Source organism: Equus asinus, chromosome 10 (genome assembly GCF_041296235.1).
Source record: "Equus asinus isolate D_3611 breed Donkey chromosome 10, EquAss-T2T_v2, whole genome shotgun sequence".
Taxonomy (NCBI): domain Eukaryota; kingdom Metazoa; phylum Chordata; class Mammalia; order Perissodactyla; family Equidae; genus Equus; species Equus asinus.
Window position 1 is genome coordinate 20,613,356 of NC_091799.1, and position 20,904 is coordinate 20,634,259.

At 38.9% G+C, this 20,904-nt stretch overlaps 1 protein-coding gene across 6 annotated transcripts in view; it reads left to right on the top strand.

Moving 5' to 3' along the window:
- Positions 1-20,904, top strand: part of NR6A1 (nuclear receptor subfamily 6 group A member 1) — a 217,287-nt gene that overhangs the window by 172,452 nt on the left and 23,931 nt on the right. For 5 of the 6 annotated variants that reach the window (XM_070518771.1, XM_070518770.1, XM_044778804.2 and 2 more), the window contains one exon: positions 14,439-14,681. In XM_070518771.1, the coding sequence (XP_070374872.1) occupies positions 14,439-14,681 (243 nt within the window). Of the gene's footprint in view, positions 1-14,438; positions 14,682-15,694; positions 15,791-16,406; positions 16,533-20,904 lie in introns of those variants that run through there. The other variant, XM_014840638.3, reaches the window with a different exon arrangement.

Below are 20,904 nucleotides of genomic sequence, written 5' to 3' on the forward strand. Positions count from 1 at the left end.
TTGCTCACTTATTTTCATTCAACTAATGTTGTTTTTAGAAATGTCCACTGATGAACTCCAGGTGTGGTCTCTGGAAATGGATTTTTATAGTGGTATGTGCAGTGGAGGAGGAGGAGTATATGAGTAGAGGAGAAATCCTGTGATTTTTACTTATATCTTTTTAAATTCTATGTTTGCAAGTGAAATTTTGAGGATACCTATTCCCAATTTCAATTCTGCCAGACCACTTGAGGCCTTTGTTTCAGATGGTGGCAACCTATGAAGCTGAGTAGAGTCAGTACTTAGAATGTGCTCCTGAGCAGGGCGTTGGAACCAGTAATCCAGTTGAAACAGATCCCTTTTGTTTTAAATACCCTTTAGCCAAGCAAATTCCAGATTGCCTTAGTTGTCAGTATAATTTTGGTTGAGTGAGCAGCTATACTCTCCGTTTCCTAAATCTGGCCTTTATCACAGTCTGAAAAGCAGGTTTTGATAAAAATCAGTTTCCAAATGTAATTGCGTAACCTGAGCCCTTGGAATGGGTAAAATGCCCTTCTTGGGGTGGGGGAAGGCAACAGCAGGGCTGAGTGGAGATATGAGAATATGAGGTGTTTCAGTGATAGGCTTTGGTCTGTATTTAACCAAATTAAAGTGGAACTGGTTGCTAATATGCAGGAACTTAGTGCTCACTCACAGGTTGGTGAGAATACATCTAGTTAGTTCTTTGTTTCCAAGATTTTGTTGTGACTCCTGTTGTTTCTTTGGTTTAAATAAAACAAAACAAAACAAAAAAAATGGGGCCGGCACCTTGGCCCAGTGGTTAAGTTCATGTGCTCCACTTCAGCGGCCCAGAGTTTCGCTGGTTCGGATCCTGGGTGCAGACATGACACTGCTTATCAGGCCATGCTGAGGCGGCGTCCCACATAGCACAACCAGAGGCACTCACAACTAGGCTATACAACTATGTACTGGGGGGCTTTGGGGAGAAGAAGAAAAAAGCAGATTGGCAACAGATGTTAGCTCAGGTGCCAGTCTTTAAAAGAAAAGAAAAAGCCAGCAGCAGCACTGAGGTTCAATTTTGATTCATACCATCCTTCTCTTCCTGCACCCCTCTCTCCTGGAGGTAGTTTGGTGTAATGGGAACTCTGTCTTTGGAAAAGTAGTAAGGTTGGAAGTCAGCACGGTCACTGACTCACTATTTGACTTTGGGCAAATTGCAAGTACTTCTCTTCTTAATAAAAATAAAACACGTAAGAAAAATTAAAATATTGAACTTTTAAAAATTTTCATGGAAGTTTTTATTTTGAAAGTATGTCTGGATTACAGTTAATTCTCTTAAAAAGCTTTGTTATGTTTATCTTCTTTAAATGCGTATGAATCTCTCCTAGTTAAATAAACATCTGCTTAAATCTGTTGCTTCTTCTTACAAAATGTTTCTCTTGTCACTCTTGAATGGAGTGATACTACTCAATAAAATACTGCTTACTTTATTTCTTTACCTGTCACCTATTTTTAACTCAGTATGATTTTTGTTCTAAGTAGTTCACTGAAACTGTTCTCGGTAGTGACTTTTGAATTTTTTCTTATTCCTCACACTTTTTGACTGGTGTTGCATTTGACAGTGCTCTCTTTTTTGCGAAATCCTTATCTTTCTCATAATCATGGGTTTATATTCCACCTATTTCTTCCTTGATCATGTCACCTCACTTTCCTTCCCTGACCTCTTACCTACCTTCCCCTCTCTCTGTCTCAATTTTAACCTGCTCCTGCTTCTCCACACATCCCCTTCCTCCTTGGAGTTCTAATCTGTTGCCATAGCTTCAGCTCTTCCATATTTTGATGATTCCCAAATTCTTCATTCTACCCTTACCCATTGTCGCCTAAATAACTACCTTTGGAATATTTCTGCTTCATTCGCCCATCATCCTTTCTTAAACTAATGCCTTTGATTTTGTACCTCATTCAGCTTTTGCTTTCCTCTTTTCTATTAGTGATACCGCATTTCTCACAGCCACGTTGGTTTAGAACCTTGAGTTCATTTTTTGACACTTTCCTCTCCCTCCCTCTGGAATTGAGTCAGTTAACAAGCCCTCTCTAAGCTCCCTAAGCTTTCTTTTCACTTCCATTCAGCCAATCTTTAACATTCCTGTTACCTAGATGCCCGTGTCATCCATCTTGTTGCAACCTGCACATCATTGTGAGATTAATATTCTTAAAATACTGCCTTGATCCAGACATAGTTCTATTTAAAGATCTCAGTAGCCTTTTATCAGTAGAATACAATCTATTGCAATCTATTCCAAACCAGTTTTCTAGACTTCTCTGGCTGTTCCTCTATAAGATCTCTGTACTGAACTATAATATCCTATGCAGTTACTCACACACACCTTATATTTGTTTTCCTTCCTTTTACCATTGCTAGTATTTCCCTTTCCTAAAGTGCTCTGCTATCTTTCATTTTCAACCTTTTTTTTTTTAAAGATTTTATTTTTTTTCCTTTTTCTCCCTAAAGCCCCCCGGTACATAGTTGTATATTCTTCGTTGTGGGTCCTTCTAGTTGTGGCATGTGGGACGCTGCCTCAGCGTGGTTTGATGAGCAGTGCCATGTCCGTGCCGAGGATTCGAACCAACGAAACACTGGGCCGCCTGCAGCGGAGTGCGCGAACTTAACCACTCGGCCACGGGGCCAGCCCCCATTTTCAACCTTTTTATTGTGAAATATAACACTTAGATAAAAGTACATAAAACACAGTTTTATAGCTTAATGAATTAATATAAAGTAAGCACCCCCAAGTCAAGAAGTAGAATGTTGCCAGGATCCAAAAGCTCCTTTCTACCCCAGTACTCTCCTCACTATATGTCTCTTTCCCCTCTGTGCCTGTTTTTTATTGTTCTTGTTTTAACTTACTTAATAAAAATAGAATCCTACAATATGTATCCTTTTTTTCTTTCTTTTATCCAATGTTGTTTGTACGAATCATCCATGTTGTTGCAGTAGTTCAAATATCTTTACTGCTGTATAGTATTCCATTGTATGAATTATACTGTTTATAGTTATGTTGATGAATATTTGGGTTATTTTTAATTTGGGGCTTTTACAAAGCGTGTTGATATGAACATCTTTGGATTTGTTTCCCAGTACACCTGCACATGCATTTCTGTTGGGTATACCTAGATATTTCTTCAACTTTGATAATGACACACTGTTTTCCCTAGTCATTGTACCAATAAACACTTCTACCAAAGGTACGTACATGAAAGGTAGTTTTTCTAAACTGCCTCCCTAACTTGAAGTCTTTTTTTTTTTTAGCCATTTTAAGGAATATGTAATAGTGTATCATGGTTTTAATTTGCATGTCCTTGATTACTAATAGAATTGAACATGTTTTCATAAGTTTATTGATTATGTGGATATCCTCCTTTGTGAAATGCCTGTTCAAGTCTCTTACCTCGTTTTCTACTGGGTTCTTTTTTCTTATTGGTGTATAGACATTTTGTATATTTTGGATATGAGCTCTTTGTAGGTTGTATGTGTTCATATATCTTCTCCCACACTGTGGCTTGCTTGCCTTTTCACTTTCTTAAAGTTCTTTATTTTAATGTAGTCCAATTTTATTGTTTTCCTTTATAATTAGTGCTTTTCATGGCTTGTTTTAAAAATCCTTTCCTAACCCAAGATTATGAAGATATTATCTTCTTTATTATCTTCTGAAAGGCACATTATTTTCCTTTTGACATTTGGATTTTCAGTCTACTTGGAATTAAATATTTTGCATGATGTGAGGTAGGATCAAGTTTCTTTTTTTTTCCATATAGATATCTTATTGTCCCAGCACTGTCACCTTTATCAAAAATTAAATGTCCATATATACATGGTTATTTTGTAGGATTCTCCATCCAGTTCCTTTGGTCTATTTGTATATCCTTGAGCCAGTAAAACATATCTTAATTACTTTAGCTTTCAGTGAATACTGATACACAGTAATCATCTTCTTGTTTTTCTTAAGTATCTGTGCTATTTTTATTCTTTTGCGTTTCCAAATACATTTTAGAATCAGCTCAAGTTATGTACACATTCACACACACACATATACACACACACATACCCACAGAGTTAGGATTTTGAATGGGATTTTACCGAATCTGTAGATCTTTACAGTAATAACTCTTCCAGTCTGTGAGCATGGTGTATCTCTCTGTTTACTTACGTCTTCCTCAATTTATCTTAGAAATATTTTATATTAAATAAGTGTATTATAGTTTCTTCATAGAGATCTTATATGTCTTTATTAGATTGCATCCTAGCTGTTTTATAATTCTTGCTGCTATTGTAAATGGGCATCTTTTAAAAATTTCATTTAAACGGGGGCTGGCCCCGTGGCCGAGTGGTTAAGTTTGTGCGCTCTGCTACAGGCGGACCAGTGTTTCGTTGGTTCGAATCATGGACGCAGACATGGCACTGCTCATCAGACCACGCTGAGGCAACGTCCCACATGCCACAACTAGAAGGACCCACAACGAAGAATATACAACTATGTACCCAGGGGGCTTTGGGGAGAAAAAGGAAAAAAATAAAAAATCTTAAAAAAAAAAATTCATTTAAACGGAAATATGGTTAGTTTTTGTATATTTCTTATTTTATGGCACTGGCTAGAACCTCCAGGACAATGTTGATTGAAGGTGTTGATAATGGGCGATCCTTGTCTTACTTCCAATCTCATAAGAAAAGCTTTTTTTAAGCATTTCACCATTACATTTCATTAGATAACTTTATAATATTACTTAAGTTTCCTAGTTTGCTAAGAGTTGAATAATAATAATAATGTTCTATCAAAGCCTTTTCTTTTTTTTGTATTAAAGCACTATTTATTGCTTTTGTTTAAGATGGGTTTTTTAAATTTTTTATTTTATTTATTTATTTATTTATTTTTGAGGAAGATTAGCCCTGAGCTAACTGCTGCCAATCCTCTTTTCACTGCGGAAGACTGGCCCTGAGCTAACATCCATGCCCGTCTTCCTCTACTTTATACGTGGGGCACCTACCCCAGCATGGCCTGCCAAGTGGTGCCATGTCCGCACCAGGGATCTGAACCGGCGAACCCTGGGCTGCCGAAGTGGAACATGCACACTTAACTGCTGCGCCACTGGGCCGGCCCCAAGATGGCTTTTTTAAGAAACAAAATTCTTCCCAGGATGTTTCATAAAATTGCAAATTTTTATTAGGTTCTCATTTTACAGAAAACCTATCTTTATTTTTTTATTGCAGTAACATTGGATTATAGCATTATATAGCTTTCAGATGTACATCGTAATATATTTTGAATTCTCTATAGATTACATCATGTTCACCACCCAAAAGCTAACTATAGTCGTCACCTCACATGTGAGCCTAATCACCCCCTTTGCCATCCCTCATACCCCCTTCCACCATGGTAACCGCCCGTCCAATCTCAGTTGCTATGTGTGTGTTTGTCATTGTTTTTATCTTCTACTTATGAGTGAGATCATACGGTATTTGACTTTATCCCTCGGACTTATTTCACTCAGCATAATATCCTCAAGGTCCATCCATGTTGTCACAAATGGCAAGATTTCATCATTTCTTATGCCTGAGTAGTATTCCATTGTGTATATATATACCACATCTTTATCTCTTTGTCCCTTGATGGGCACCTAGGTTGCTTCCAAGTCTTGGCTATTGTGAATAATGCTGCAATGAACATAGGGCTGCAAGTATCTTTATGCCTTTGTAAGAAAACCTATCTTTAATAACAACAGCACAACTGACATTTATTGTGTATTTACTGTATTAGTCATTGTATTAAACAGTATAATATACTGAGCAAGTTCTCAGATCCTGGTGCAAAATTGTCTGCTTAGAATCCTGGCTCTGCTGCCTACTAGCTATGGTGACCCTGGGTATAGTATTTCTTACTCTACATGTGCCTCAGTTTTTTCATCTGCAAAATGAAGATAATAGTAGTAATTACTACATAGAATGGTGAGGAATGAGTGAATTATTAGATGTGATACATATAGAACAGAACTTGTTACTTAATAAGCACCAGGTACATGTTAGCTACTATTATGGTTTACCTATATCATTTATTCCTTAGTAACTCCATGTGGTGAGTACTATTGTTATCTCTATTTTACAATTGATAGTGAGACTTAGAGAACTGAGACATGTACCCACAGTTACAAAGCTAGGAAGTAGCTGGAATTCATACCCAGTGTGTCCATCAATCCAGTGTATTTCAAACTTTTTACACTTCGACCCCTATAGTACACTGTGATTCCGTACTCCACCACACACGTACACACAGACACACAAATGCACACACTTTAATTGAAAGAAAGGTTTCGTAGTATTTTACCCTTACTACATGTAATTCACTTTGAAACTGTATTTTCTATTTCATTTCTTCTAAAAATGCTAGTCATGATGCTACAGATTATTATTTGTAATTTGGAAAACACTGCACTAAGCCATATAATTTATTCATTTATTGTTCATTCATTCGTTTAACAAATTGAGCATCTTTTCTGTAGCAGTCATGGTGCCAGATGTTACTGTTAATGTCTTTAATTGAGACTTGATCTGTAATGTAACCTTAGTTAGGTGTAACTAAGGGGTCCTGTCACTCTTATAAAACAAGAATCTAGATAGCTTTGTTTTCATTTACTTACTGTTCCTGCTAAATGATGTAGAGATGGGAATATCCATTTATTTGAGCAGTCACATGTCAATGGTGCTCTAAAGAGACACCTGGCTCAAATTGTTATTAATCTTCTAAGCCAACCATATCAGCTGTTTTATTCATCATTTTCATTATTTGCTTTGAGTTTGAGATTTCTGCCTCTGAAAATTAATCTGTGTCCGTAGACACTCTAACTGAGTTCTGCATCTGCCCTTATCTATCTCAGCAGAACTGTTAAAATTTGAAGAAATGAAATTTAATATGATAATTCCTGTTACCTGCAGTAGAACAATTTCTGATTTAACAAAAAATAAGCTCATTCTCAAGGTTTGGAAGACTGTGGCAAACACAAGCATGTTACCTTTTTTCTAATAATGTTCATGTATAGGTACATTTATTTATCATGAATAAGCAGCAAGCTCCTTTTAGAACATTTTGCAGGAACAATATTGTGGGCAGATCATGACTCTTTTACATATAGAGGGTAGGACATAACCTGATATTATATCTGTGGATATTTCTGTATAACTCATCTTGATAGTCTTACTGAAGCTTAGTAAACTATATTGGCTGTTTTAGAAAGGAATGAGATTCTTTTCAGAGGTATCCCAAGTTGGAGAGAGGTTTCCAGATCCAAATTTAAGACATGACTTTATATGACATTGTTTCTTCTGCCTGTACCCTCCTCTACTTTCATTTGTCTGACTGGTAGTCATATTACAGAACTCACCTTCTCTAGGAAATCTGTCATTACCTTCCCTCCCCTGCCACCAGACAGACTGAATACTACTCCTCTGTGCTGGTGTAATTTTTTTACAAGTTTTTTAGGTTAAAAAAAAGAAAAAAGACAATTAAGCAACAGTATTGTCTAGTACTTTAGAGTTTGCAAAGCTATTTTATTCTAATACAGACCACAAGGAAGGTAAGGTTCCATGTCATTTATAGGTAATCTGTTAACTCATTGATTTCTCACAACAGTTCTTTGAAGAAGGTGATATTATCCACATATTATAGACTAGAAACTGAGGTACCACTGCAGAGCTTAAGAAACTTTCCAAAGTCACACAGGTAGCAAGTGACAGAGCCTAGATTTGAACCCAAGGAATTTGACTCTAGAGTCCAAGTTCTTAATCTCTATGTTCTACTGCCTCTGCTCAAGAAATTTGTAGAGCTGACATCTTACAGCTGCATCTGCAGAGCTCTTTCCTTTCCATCTCTGGAGTTGAGACTTACCTTGCCATTGGACCTGGGATCAACTCTACCTCCCCACCCAAGCCTGTTCCCTTTACTGCCAGGCAGTTCTGTTCGCCTAATCCCAGTCTCCTCAGGTAAAGTTTAAAGTTCTTAAAACCTGTCTGAGTTTCCACCCTCCTCTCTTCTCTTACTCTTCGGGAGGGGAACAAGAGAGGAGGATTCTAATAGTTTTTACTGTAATGTTTGATTTTTTCCCTTTATTCATCAATTTTCAGAATAATGAATTGGTGTCCTAGCAACCTCCAGTAGTAACTGAGATTTTTCTTTTTAATATTATTATGAATGCATTGATTTTCATATTTGAAGTGTTTTAATTCATTTCCGTAGTTATTCTTTTTTTTTGAGGAAGATTAGCCCTGAGCTAACTGCTGCCATTCCTCCTCTTTTTGCTGAAGAAGACTGGCCCTGAGCTAACGTCTGTGCCCATCTTCCTCTACTTTGTATGTGGGTTGCCTACCACAGCATGGCGTGCCAAACGGTGCCATGTACACACCTGGGACCTGAACCGGCAAACCCCAGGCCGCTGAAGCGGAGCGTGCACACTTAACCGCTGTGCCGCTGGGCCGGCCCCTGTAATTATTCTTTTTGATGCATACATTGCTCCATTTCAGGCCAATGGGATGCTTTTTTATGTTGTTTCCTGTATCCTTTCGACATGATCCCATTATTAGTTTTGGGTGGCACAGCAAGACTCATGCTGTATATATTCTGCCTCAAACCTGGAATCAACCATTTCTCTAAGAAGTCCTGGCCCCTGTTCATAGGAAATGATATTTTTAAAGTTTTTAAAGCAGCAGTACTAGTACTTGATCTTCTCCTACTACTAGTACTTTACCTAGTACTCCAGATCAAGACAAACATTCAGTTTCTCTGGTAAATTAGTTAAGAGTCTTCTCTCTCTCACACTATTTTTTACCCATTGCTCCTTTTGTAGATAGCAAACTGCCTTGTTCAGAGTTCCAAATACCTATCATTTTTCAAACTCTCAGCTTTTCATCAACTCCTCTGTCTCTTATTTTACTGACTTATGAGCACTACACTTACTATGAGCCATAGTCTCCACTTTGAAGTACTTATTTGCCTGATTTTATTGCCGTTATATTGTAAGTAGAATGATACAGATTAAGAACATTGAATTAATAGATTAAGAGTGCTGAATTAGGAAGTGTTTTGAACATTTCCTTTGTGTTAGGCTTACCAGTCACAGAATGTAGATGTAATGAATCTGGAATTTCACTGAGGCATGTGACACAGTTGTTTGTGATATCTTTATGTATAAGAGAGAAATGCAGGCCAGACTAGAGTGTCTGGCCTAATTAAGAGACAAAACTAGTTGAACAACTATTTCAAAATGCTAATGGTTAAGTCAGATTGGAGAAGGGGCTCCAACAGCTTGCCTGAAGGCCACATTCTGTTTAATATTGTTTTAAGGATGGAAATGAAAATAATCGAATATTGACCATGCATGGAGAAAACAAGGTGGCGAGAGAAATAACTAACATACTTGGTAGCAGGACTGGATCCCCAAAGATTTGAATAAATCAGAATGACATATAGAACTTATTATATAAAGATAGCAAGGACAAATGTCATGTCCTACCCTTGGGTTCAACATTCACCTCCCCAAGAATGGAATAAGAAAGACCTGGGTTAATGGTGTATGTGATAAATACTTCGGGTTTTAGATATCTGTGAACTAGATAGGAATAAAATGTAGGGGGAATTAGAAATATGGCAGTCTTAGAATTGGAGGGTCTTGAATTCTAATTTCACTTCCACTCCTGACTGGCTATGTAACCAAGATTAAATTTCTTTGCCTCTTTAAGCTTGAGTTGTCCCATTATAAAATGTATAGCATTTTTATAGCATCAGTAATTATAAAATACCATGTTTTTACTGGTGTTGATAGCTGCAGAAACATATAAGCAAAGATAATTGAATATTAAATTATATTAAGAAAAACACACCGCTTAGTTCTGGATACTTTGTTTTAAAGAGATTTTAATACTATATAATTCATTAAGAATAAGAAATGGGAGAAGAAAAAATTCACAGTTGGGAACTCCATTTATTGTTAAATCTCTGAGTGGTTGGTGTATGAACTAGGTTGGATTATACATTTATTTTTTACCCATGGGCACATAACTCAGGGCAATGGGGAAAGCTTCAGGTCAACAGAGTTTGGCTCAGTGTAAAGAAAAGCTTTTGAACCATTAAAACTATCTAAAATGGAATGAATGGAATGAAGTACCTTATTGAGTCACTAGAGATGTGCAAGTAGAGTGTGGGGCAACCTCGTGTCTTGGAATATTTAGAGGGAACTCATGCCTCAGGTAAAGGATCTGTTCAAGGCAATGTCTTAAGGCACTTTCTAACTCTAAGACTCCAGGTTCTGTAATATGGGGACAGTGATACCTTTCATAGTTATTGTGATGAATAAATAAAACTACATGTAAAAACTTCTTGAACGTTGCATGGTACACAGTTGGTACACACTGAACGTTGTTTGTTGTATCTGTAAGATAAGAGTAATCCTTGTCCTGGCCTGGTACAAATGAGATAATGGACATAAACATGCATTGAATACTTTTCAAGTCTTTTATAAGAATAGGAGGTGCAGAAATCTATATCTGACATCTGGCTGGGCACCATTAGGTCCATTTTCCTTCAGTTTGTTTGTTTACGAAGGGAGACATTGGCTTTTTAGCTTTTGGGGGTTTTTTGTCCAAGTAGGGAAGGGCCTGACTTACCTGCGAATAGAATGGGTAGATTTGCCTTGCTGTGGCCACAGAATATGATGGTTAGTTGTATAGAGTTTAGGGGTTCCAGCTGTAGCTCCCTTTCTTACTAGCTGAATGACTGTTGGAAAGTGATTATCACCTCATGAGCTTCAGTTTCCTCATATGTAAAATAAGGGTACCTCATTTAGGTTTGTTGTGATGATTCAGCACAATAATGTATGTTAAGTGGTTAGCATGGAGCCTGGCACCCAAGTGCTCAGTTAACAGTAGCTTCTCCTGTTACTATGATCTTTCTCCACGTGCTATGAGAGAAGTTTGCCAAATGCTTCTTGGAAGGGCTACAAGCTTGATCAGGAGAGGGCCTTTCTCTTGTAGCTTTGAAAAACTTCCTTCTGAATTAATTCGTGGTCTGTGGCATAGACCAGTGCTGTTTATAGAAACAGAACATGGCAATAAGAATAGATATGGCCAGACCAAGAACCAGTCATAAGACTCCAAGGGAATCTAGTCTCTTTGTGCCCATCAGTGGAGAAATATTCCCCTTTTGTCTTTAATCTTGGTGTGGCCTTTTTAACTCTCATGAAAAAAAACAAGCAGTATTAAAGATGTGAGCAGATTCCTAACAGGTCTGTATTTGATTGTTGTTCACTGGGTCCTTTGTTCTGGATTCAGAAGCTGCAGAGGATGCCGTATGAATGCTTTATGAAGAGGTTATTGAACTCCATTTCTGATATTGGCAGATTAGGGTCAGCCACTTCCTAAATGGACAAGTTACTTAACTTTTTTTTGAGATCTCCATTTTCTCACTTACAAAATAGTGATAACAGTGGTACCCACCTTTGGGATTATGAGAATTACACAACACAACCAAACCAAAAGCACAGTGCCTAGTTATGGTAGGTACTCAGTGAAATCATATCCATGAAGAAAGGAAGGGTGTGATTCTTGTAGATATTGATTATAACTATTTTTAAGTTTCCTCTAGTAGAGTGCTGGTTTATATTTTAATGTGTATAAATATAATAGAACATTCAAGGTTATAATTTAAAATGAGAAAATTTAGGTTCCTCTGTAGCCAATCATGATTTCCCAACAGTGTTCCACGCTCTATTTCCAAGCCCTTTGAGCAGCTCAAGCCTAGCACTCTGGGAATCCCAAATCACACATAGTGCTATTGTTGTGCCATTCATTTTGCCTATTTGATTTTTTCTAGTATAGTTTTTGTTTTGTTCTTTTTTTTTTTTTGAGGAAGATCAGCCCTGAGCTAACATCTGCCAGTCCTCCTCTTTTTGCTGAGGAAGACTAGCCCTGAGCTAAACATTCGTGCCCATCTTCCTCTACTTTATTTGTGGGACGCCTACCACAGCGTGTCTTGATAAGCGGTGCCATGTCCACACCTGGGATCCAAACCGGCGGACCTCAGGCCGCCAAAGCGGAATGTGTGCACTTAATCTCTGTGCCAGCAGGCCGGCCCCCTGTAGTGTAGTTTTTTAATTTGCTGTTGTAACTTTGTTCTAATGTTTACCTTGAGCTCCTTTGCATTTTGAAAAGGAAAAGGAATGCTTTATTACACCGGAGCCATTTTTATAGGGTATCTTAGCCATATTTCTTTTAGTTAGAAATAACAGAAACTCATTTAAGTTAAGAAAGAAAAAAAAGATTGTATTACAAGAACATGAGAGCGTCAATTTGTCACAGTTTGTCAGTTTTCCCGCAGTTGGGAAGTGCTTCCAAGCCTTAGAAAGGCTTAGAAAGGTCTGTAACTAGAGACTGTAGAGTCCTCAAGAACCTAGGCAATTCCTCCTTCAATATCTGTCTTTCTCTGTTTCCCTAGCTGTGTGGTTTCATATCTCTGCTTCTCTCTGCATACCTGCTATTTGCTGTGTGACTTTGGGCAACAGTCTTAATAAATGTTTCCCCGTATGAAAAAAATATATATGTGTTAGTTTCCTGTGCTGCTGTTGAAAATTACCACAAACTGGGTGGCTTAAAACAACAGAAATTACTCTTTCACAGTTCTCAAAGTCCAAAAGCATTGGATTGGATTGGATTGAAAGTGTGGTCAGAGCCATCCTTTTTCCAGTGGCTCCAGGGGAGAATCCGTTCCTTGCCTCTTGCAGCTTGTAGTGGCTGCTGGTATTCCTTGGCTTATGGCCAACTTCTGCCTCTGTCTTCACGTTACCTTCACTGTGTTTTTGTGTGTATGTGTTTGTGTGTTCTCCTCTTCTGTCTATATCACATGTCCCTCTGCTTCTCTTATAAAGACATGTAATCGCAAGTAGGCCCCACCCTTATAGTCCAGAAAAATCTCCCCAACTCAAGACCCTTAATTTGATCATATCCGCAAAAAGACCCTTTTCCTTACAAGATAACATTTATAGGTTTCAGGGAGTAGGACCTGATAATCTTTTGGTGGCTATTATCCAGCCTACTACAAATGGAGTCATAAGGACATATCTCAAAGTTGGCATATAATAAAGGCTCCATAAATGCTGTAGCCTCCTTCCTTCTCTGCATCTCTCATACATATTCTACCATGCCCCTCCTTTAACATTGCCTTCAAATGCTTTTCTTTTTGATGAATGTCACTATCATATTATTGTGGATCTGTTAGGATATAATGATAAAAATAATAGCTATCATTTATTAAATGTCTTGTAGCCCAAGCACTGTGCTGAGTACTTTAACCATGGTATATAGGTACCATTATAATCCCCATTTTACAGATGAGAGAAACTAGACTCTCATAGGTGAGTAACTTAATTTTCCCAGTTTTATCCAGCTCTAGTAGGTGTCAGAATTGGGGTTTAAATAAGGATCTCTCTAATTCTAAGGGCTGTGTTCTTAATCATTATACCTTACCTGTTACTCAGGAGTAAGGTTCACGTCTCTGTTTTCCTACCTTAGCCTCTAGTCAAAACCTTTCCTGGAGATTTCTTGCACCTGCTAGCAAGGTATGACATCACAGTTCACCAGGGCACTTTTTCTTTGGCAGTTGCTTAGTCCTGAGTGAGTAGGAATTTGAGGGAAGAGGAAGTGGAGAGCTATATTCCAGCCTGAATTTCCTCTTTGACGAGCTTGTTTGTTGCTAGGCAGTGAGTTCCTTGACTATGCAGATCATGATGATTTATTACTGAATACCTAGTACCTACCACAGGGCCTGGACACAGGGTTCTGATAAAATGTAAGCTTCACTCCACCAGGGACTTGTATTCACTGTTGTACCCCTGCCTTACAACAGTGCCTAGAGGAGAATAGTTGCTCAATATATGTCTGTTGGATGGATGGATGGATGGATGGATGGATGGATGGATGGCTCAGCCGGGCATGGTTAAAGCTTCTTCACTTGTTAACAATTACAACTACCATTTTTGGGGAATAAACCATGCGCTGGGCACTTACATACATTGTAATCCTTACCACCTTCCTACAGGGTAGAATTGATGAGTTGTGGCTGAAGAAGGTAAGGAGAAGGAGGAATCAAAGATATCTCACGGATTTTTGACTTGGATACTGGTCCAAGTGATGATGAAACCCAGGGGTAGGAGCATGAGTTCTTTTTTAGATAGACTGTTTGTGTTTGTGGTATCTACAGGTAGATACAGGGGTCTGTTCCTAGGACAAGGGCTCTAAAGATGCCCCCTGTTTGCCACTTAGCCTGGAGAAGGTGACGTTCTTGATCTACCCAGAACAAACTTGCTTGTTTTAGAACTGCAGGCTTAACGCTGTTATTTCCTCTGTATTCTAACTTGAATATATTCAGTTTCTGTTCCAGATGATCGAGCTGAACAACGAACCTGTCTCATTTGTGGGGACCGTGCCACAGGCTTGCACTATGGAATCATCTCCTGTGAGGGCTGCAAAGGATTTTTCAAGCGGAGCATTTGCAACAAGCGGGTATATCGGTGCAGCCGTGACAAGAACTGTGTCATGTCTCGGAAGCAGAGGAACAGGTGCCAGTACTGTCGCCTGCTCAAGTGCCTCCAGATGGGGATGAACCGGAAGGGTGAGTGGTGATTGTGACTCTACTATCTACCCTTTATCCATCACTTTACCTATAGTGTCAACTATTAAGCCTTGGAGTTAATCATTTCCCAAGCCTGCACTATATGCCAGGCCTTGTATTCTGTACTCATAACCCAAAAATGAATCTGGCACAGTTCCTGCCTACAGGGATCTCCCAGACCAGGTGGGGAGAAAGACTGGTGAGATGTTAAGGATTCTGTGAGAATGAATGCACAGGCTCTAAGTGGCAAGATCTTAATTAACAATCAAGGCCTAAATGGGATTAATATTCTATAAGAGATGGGAAGGATCTGAAGGAGGAGAGAGAAAGTAATGGCACAGATGGGAAGATGTGGGAAAAACTTACTTGATAGGAGTTGGTGACATACTGGGTATTGGGCAGCACCAGAAGTTGAAGTTGAAGGTTTGGATTAATAGTAATGGCCCTACCAGGAAAAAAGTCAGGCTAGAAGACTAGGTGGAGGAAGATGTTAGCCTTGGCAAGGCTGAGATTGAGGTACCTAAGCAGGACACACACAGATGTCTACCAAGGAAGTTGGATATATAGGATTGTTACTGAGGTGAAAAGTCCTGTCTGCAAGTAGAAGTTTGTGGAGCTGTTGGCATAGCAGTGGTAAAGTTTGTTAGTGGGTAGAAATCGCCCAAAGAGAAAACTTGGACACAGAAGAGAAGAGAGCCAATGTCAGAACTCTAGTAATATTCTCATGGAGGGTGGAGAGTAGTGCAATGTAGTTCAGTAGAAAGAATAGAGGCTCTGGAGGCAGAGGTTGGTGACAGACTAGCTCTGTGACCTTGGGCAGTGCGCTTTATGTCTCGGATGCTCAATTATCTCGCCTTTAAAATGGTATGATAATACTTACCTTTCAGAGTTCTCCAGAGGATTAAACACGACATTGTCTATAAAATATCCAACAAGGTATTAGAGGTTCGTAGTAGTAGTGTGCGGGGTAGGGGTTAATTAGATTTAGTGAACTGTTCAAATTGTTTTTGTAGCATTAACGAAGGCAGACATCCAGATATACTGCAGACTGGTATTTTTGTGTGTGGGATAAGAAGAATCTTTTGAAAACTTGCCCATTATGAAGAAAGGTAAGAGAGATATAGAAGGGCATTTAGATAAATTTAGGTCATTTATAATTTATTTATAATACTAATATTTATTGAGCACTATGTGTACCAGAAACTCTCATGCACTTATCTATGCATTATTTATGCAACTTATCTGTGCAACTCCTATGCATTCTATGTGTTATTTCTATGCATTATCTTATTGAAGACACGTAACTCTATTATTAACTATTACCCTCAGCTTATAGATGCAGCTTAGGGAGGTAAAATGACTTACCAGTAGTTAGTTTAGTGGTAGTTATCTTGACAGTTAATAGTTATTAAATTGTAATTTGTTGTTAAGCAGAGCTTGTAAGCTTGTACCTAACCACATGGATAATATGCTGCTCCACATGTCTACCATATGGCTTAGCTATTTGCATGTTGGAATGCCCTATGTCTACTGGATGATAAACACCTATAATGGGGCATTTAAACTGTTACCAGCTTTGTCCCCTGTCTATGTTTCTAACCTCATCTTCTGTCCAGAACTTACTTACTATGCCCCAAGCGTGACTTGCGCTGTCCTGCCTGTGCTCAGGTTCTTTCCTCTACCTAGAAATCCTCTCCCTTCCCCACTATCAGTTTCCTCTTACAGAAATCTTTCCCAGCCACCAATACCAAACAAGTATTGTCTTGAAGAAAGAGTCTGTGGTCATCCTCCCACCTTCATCTGCTTTGGTTTTGGTCTCCAGTTTTGTCATCTCCTTTTGTTGCTCTCACTGTGAGTATTTTATCAAAGCATATTTATGAGTTGCCTTCTTGACTACTCTCTCTGATGAATTATCCTGCTTATTCAGTTGGAGTATGAGATTCTGAGGCTTTCAGCCAAACTTGCCTATTTCAGGGGAGAAGCTTAATGTCATAACCTCTCTTACTATAGCCAGGAGAAGATGACACAGTGGAGTGTGAGGGATGGGGAGCTGCCTTCCTAGGTCATTTTGCATGCAGAGCAGGCAGGCTGTTGCCTGGTGAAGGCTACCTCTTAGAGAGAACCCTGCCACCTCCTGGTTGGTGCTGAAAAAGCAGAATTAAATCTGCAGTTGCCATTGGAGTATTTTTGGGGTGAAGGAACTGTTTTGTATGGAATCATGGTATTTGACACATAATTTTAAGAATTTGTCAAAGCCTATAGAACTATACACCACAAAAGAAGTGAATTTTACTTAATTTTTAAAAAACCAACCAGTATGTGGGGGGAAAAGATAGAATTCAGACCGTGACAAATGAATTGATATTACGAATAAATCACAGAGCCACACTAAAGGGAATGGGGAAGAAAGGAGTTGACCTTAAAAAACAGTGTTTTGACTATATACTGTAAGGCTGAAGACAAAAAGAACTGTACATAAACAAAGTATTCTAGTTTGTAAATTTGTTTCTCTCAAGGTTATGGGTTAGGAATTCTGTCACTATTTTATTTGCGTACTAGGATTGAACAGACAACTAAATATGTGGTAGATAATGAGAGTCAGGTTTCCCATATCAGAGAAAGAAGTTATAAATCAGGAAAGGAGAAGGCTAGAACGAAACCTCTGGTACAAGATTAGAATAAGAGGTATCAATATGGACTCATGTTTATATAGATAGATAAAAGATATGGATGTGTGTAGATACATGAGTAGGTATACATACATATGTTTTCTAGGTCTAGTCATTGGGAGGGGCTAGAAGCAGTGACACCCCAATGGCAACAAGCACACCTAGCGCCCAGATCTTGGTTTCTAAATATCAGTAAAAGGAATCAGGACTCTGTGGAGAACTGATTGATTCACGGGCTGAGGCAGGGAAAATATAAGATGAGAGAGGAGCATCTTGTGGTTCCAGAAAGTTAGAATGTACTATATTAAAAAAAGAAAGAAAGAAAGAAAGGAAGGGGTGGGGAGAGGAAGCATATCAAAAGGGCACAGAAGCCAACCTGAAAGAGCTCCAGTGGCCAAAGTTGGAACAACTTGGGCAACAAAGTAACTATGTATAGGTTATAATCCAAAGAATAAAATATCCATGAGTTCATACAGATAGAACTGACTGAATAAATAAACAGAGGAGTGGGGGCCAGCCTGGTGGCGCAGTGGTTAAGTTCATACATTCCACTTCAGCAGCCTGGGGTTCGCTGGTTCGGATCCCGGATGCAGACCTGCGCACTGCTTGTCAAACCATGCTGTGCCAGGTGTCTCACATGTAAAGCAGAGGAAGATGGGCAGAGACGTTAGCTCAGGGCCAGTCTTCCTCAGCAAAAAGAGGAGCATTGGCAGCAGATGTTAGCTCAGGGCTATTCTTCTTCTTCTTCAAAAAAAATAATAATAATAAACAAACAGAGGAGTGACAGTTCTTCCTAATAGAAGAATTCTAATTAATAAATATAGAAGGAAGGAGGGAAATAGAAAATCACCGTTAGAACGCCACAGTAATAATTACTGCAGGTAAGATCCACTGATGGATGCTAAAATAAGAGAGCATAGGTTTAAAAAGGGACAGAATATTTGCATAGTCTCAGAATATTTAATAATTACAAAGGAAAAAATATTAAGCTTCAATGGAGAGTTCTGACAGATACCACTTTAGCCAAGCAATCAAGGTTAACATCACCAGTGTGTTTACACTGACGTCATGTACCCTCGATATTATACACTAAGAAGAGCACACATCTACATCTACACATTTACACACACACGGAGGGATTCAGTCCCAGTCTAATCATGAGAAAACAGACAAGCCCAAATTGAGAGACATTCTTCAAAATAACTGGCATTCTACAAAATGCTCTCCAAAAGTGTCAAGGTCATGAAAGACAAGGAAGGGCTAAGAAACTGTCGCAGCTTGGAGGAGACTACAGAGACACGACAACTACATTCAATATAGGATCCTAGACTGGATTCTGGAATGGAAAAATGACATCAGTGGAACTGCGGAAATCTGAACGAAGTCTGTACTTTGGTTAATAGTATTGTCCCAAAGTTAATTTCTTAGTTTTAATGAATAGTCTGTGGTTATGTAAGACATTAACAGAAGAGAAAGCTGGGTGTAGAGTTTATGGGAATTCTCTACTATTTTTGCAACTCTTCAAGTCAAAATTTAAAAACTTAGCTGTTAAAAAAAAAATGCAGCTGCCACGTATGAGCCAGCCCTCTCTTGTCCCCCATCTTGGACATAGATATCTTTTCAGACCTGGAAGTTGGCTGGTCAGGAAATTAATTAGCAAGGCAGTGAGGGAGATTTAAATAAGGGTGGTAAGTGGAGGCTGGGCTCACCTCCACAACAATGAGAGTGAAATATATACAGTGTTGTATCTGCCAGTGATAAATCTTTGTTCTGTACCTGTGAGCTGAAGCAAAGACATGTGAGCTGTCAGTATTGGAAATAGAAGTGTCTGAAGACTGTCATTGACCCTGGACTAGCAGAGGAGGAATTTAAGGATTTTTAGGACTTGAAATTAGGTTGAAAGAGAGCTCCCAGACAGCAGCAGCATGCATCTACCTCTGACATTGGCTGTATATGTTTCTCACTCCAAATCACAGCAGGCTCGTAAAGAAGACTGTGTTGCTTCCATTTCAAAGATGAAGATATTAAGGCTCCCCAAAGTAGAGAGTGGAACCTTGGTTTTTTAACTCCTGTGTTCAGAGAAAAGAGGCTGGGGAGAGGAGAGGATTAATTACTGAATACCTACTTTATATGCCAGGCTCTATGCTTGATGCTTGATGCTTTAGCTATATTATTTTATATGTAATCCTCACAGTACCCCATTAGACAGGTTCCAATAGCCCCTCTTTATTCTTCAGTAAACTGAGTTTCAGAGAGGTGAACAAACTTGTCTGTAACTACACAGACTAGGCAGAAACAGGATTTAGACTCTAATTCTGAAGTGTATCATTTAAGGATACCAAGAATGATGTCTGCTTTAAAAGTGAACTTCCTGTCAACCATTCAGTTACTACAAGAACTGAGTTTTATGCTTGGAGCCCTCACCTTTTGAGGCAACCAACCCTGCCCAAGGATTTTCTAGATTCCTAATGTCAGTTTTTTTTGAAGCAAGTATATTATAGCAAAGCTTGCTCTCACATGATGCCATTAGCCTATACTCTGTTGTTAACATTCCCCCCTCCAAATCACCCTCCACAGTGGCCATCACAAGGATTTTTCAAAAAAGCCAACCTGACCATGTCCGTCCCCTGCATTCCATCTTATCCTCCAGCTCCTCTGCTGAAGTCTGTACTCTTAGCCCGGCATTCAAGGCTCTCTGTGATCTGCCCCCGCTTGGCCTCCCCAGCCTCATATCTTACTACTCTTCACACACACATGCTTCAGCCAGATTGAACCGCTAGAAAATTCCCACAAAGAGCACTCCATGCTTACTTTCAACTTAAAGCTTTCCTGTGCACTGTCTGCTCAAACTTGAACACCCTTCTCCTGCCTGCATAAATCCTTTTCATTCTTGAAGACTCAGTTCAGAAGTTGTCTTTTCCAGAAAGCTTTGCCAGACACCAGAGCCTTTCTATAATTGCAAATCAGGGGTTCCTTCCCTGTGCCCCCATATTAAGTGTTCCATAAACAGTGATGGTAATAGTATTAGTAGTAGTTATTCTTAATGAGGCTGGTTCTGTTCAAATGATGCTTTTTATAGTTAGAAAGTGCTAAATAACTTTATCCTCTTGTTGAATCACCTGACTGGGGAATGAACTGCAGGAGAACTCTACTGACTGCCTTTATAGGGAGGAACCAGTGGGGTCAAAACTCTGATTAATTAAAAAAAACAAAAAACCTATTCTCTTCATCCTACAAATTAGGCTCCAACTTACATTGGAAATAAAAAATATTTTATTTAAAAATGGGAATATTCTTTCTGTCCCTCCTCTTGAATTTACCAAAGCCTTCAGATGCATCATCCTGGTGCGATATTTGTAACTGTGGGATTATTAATAATGCTACCACTTTTGTTTAGCATATCGAATGGATGCAGTGTGTGTAGTGTATACCAAGTGCCTTGGGGGCCCAAAAGTATCTGCTGCCTATGAGGTAGCCTGGAATAATGGAAAGACTGTGTGCTTTGGGCCCAGAAAGACCTGTATTTTAATCTTGGCTTCATTAGTTAACTACCT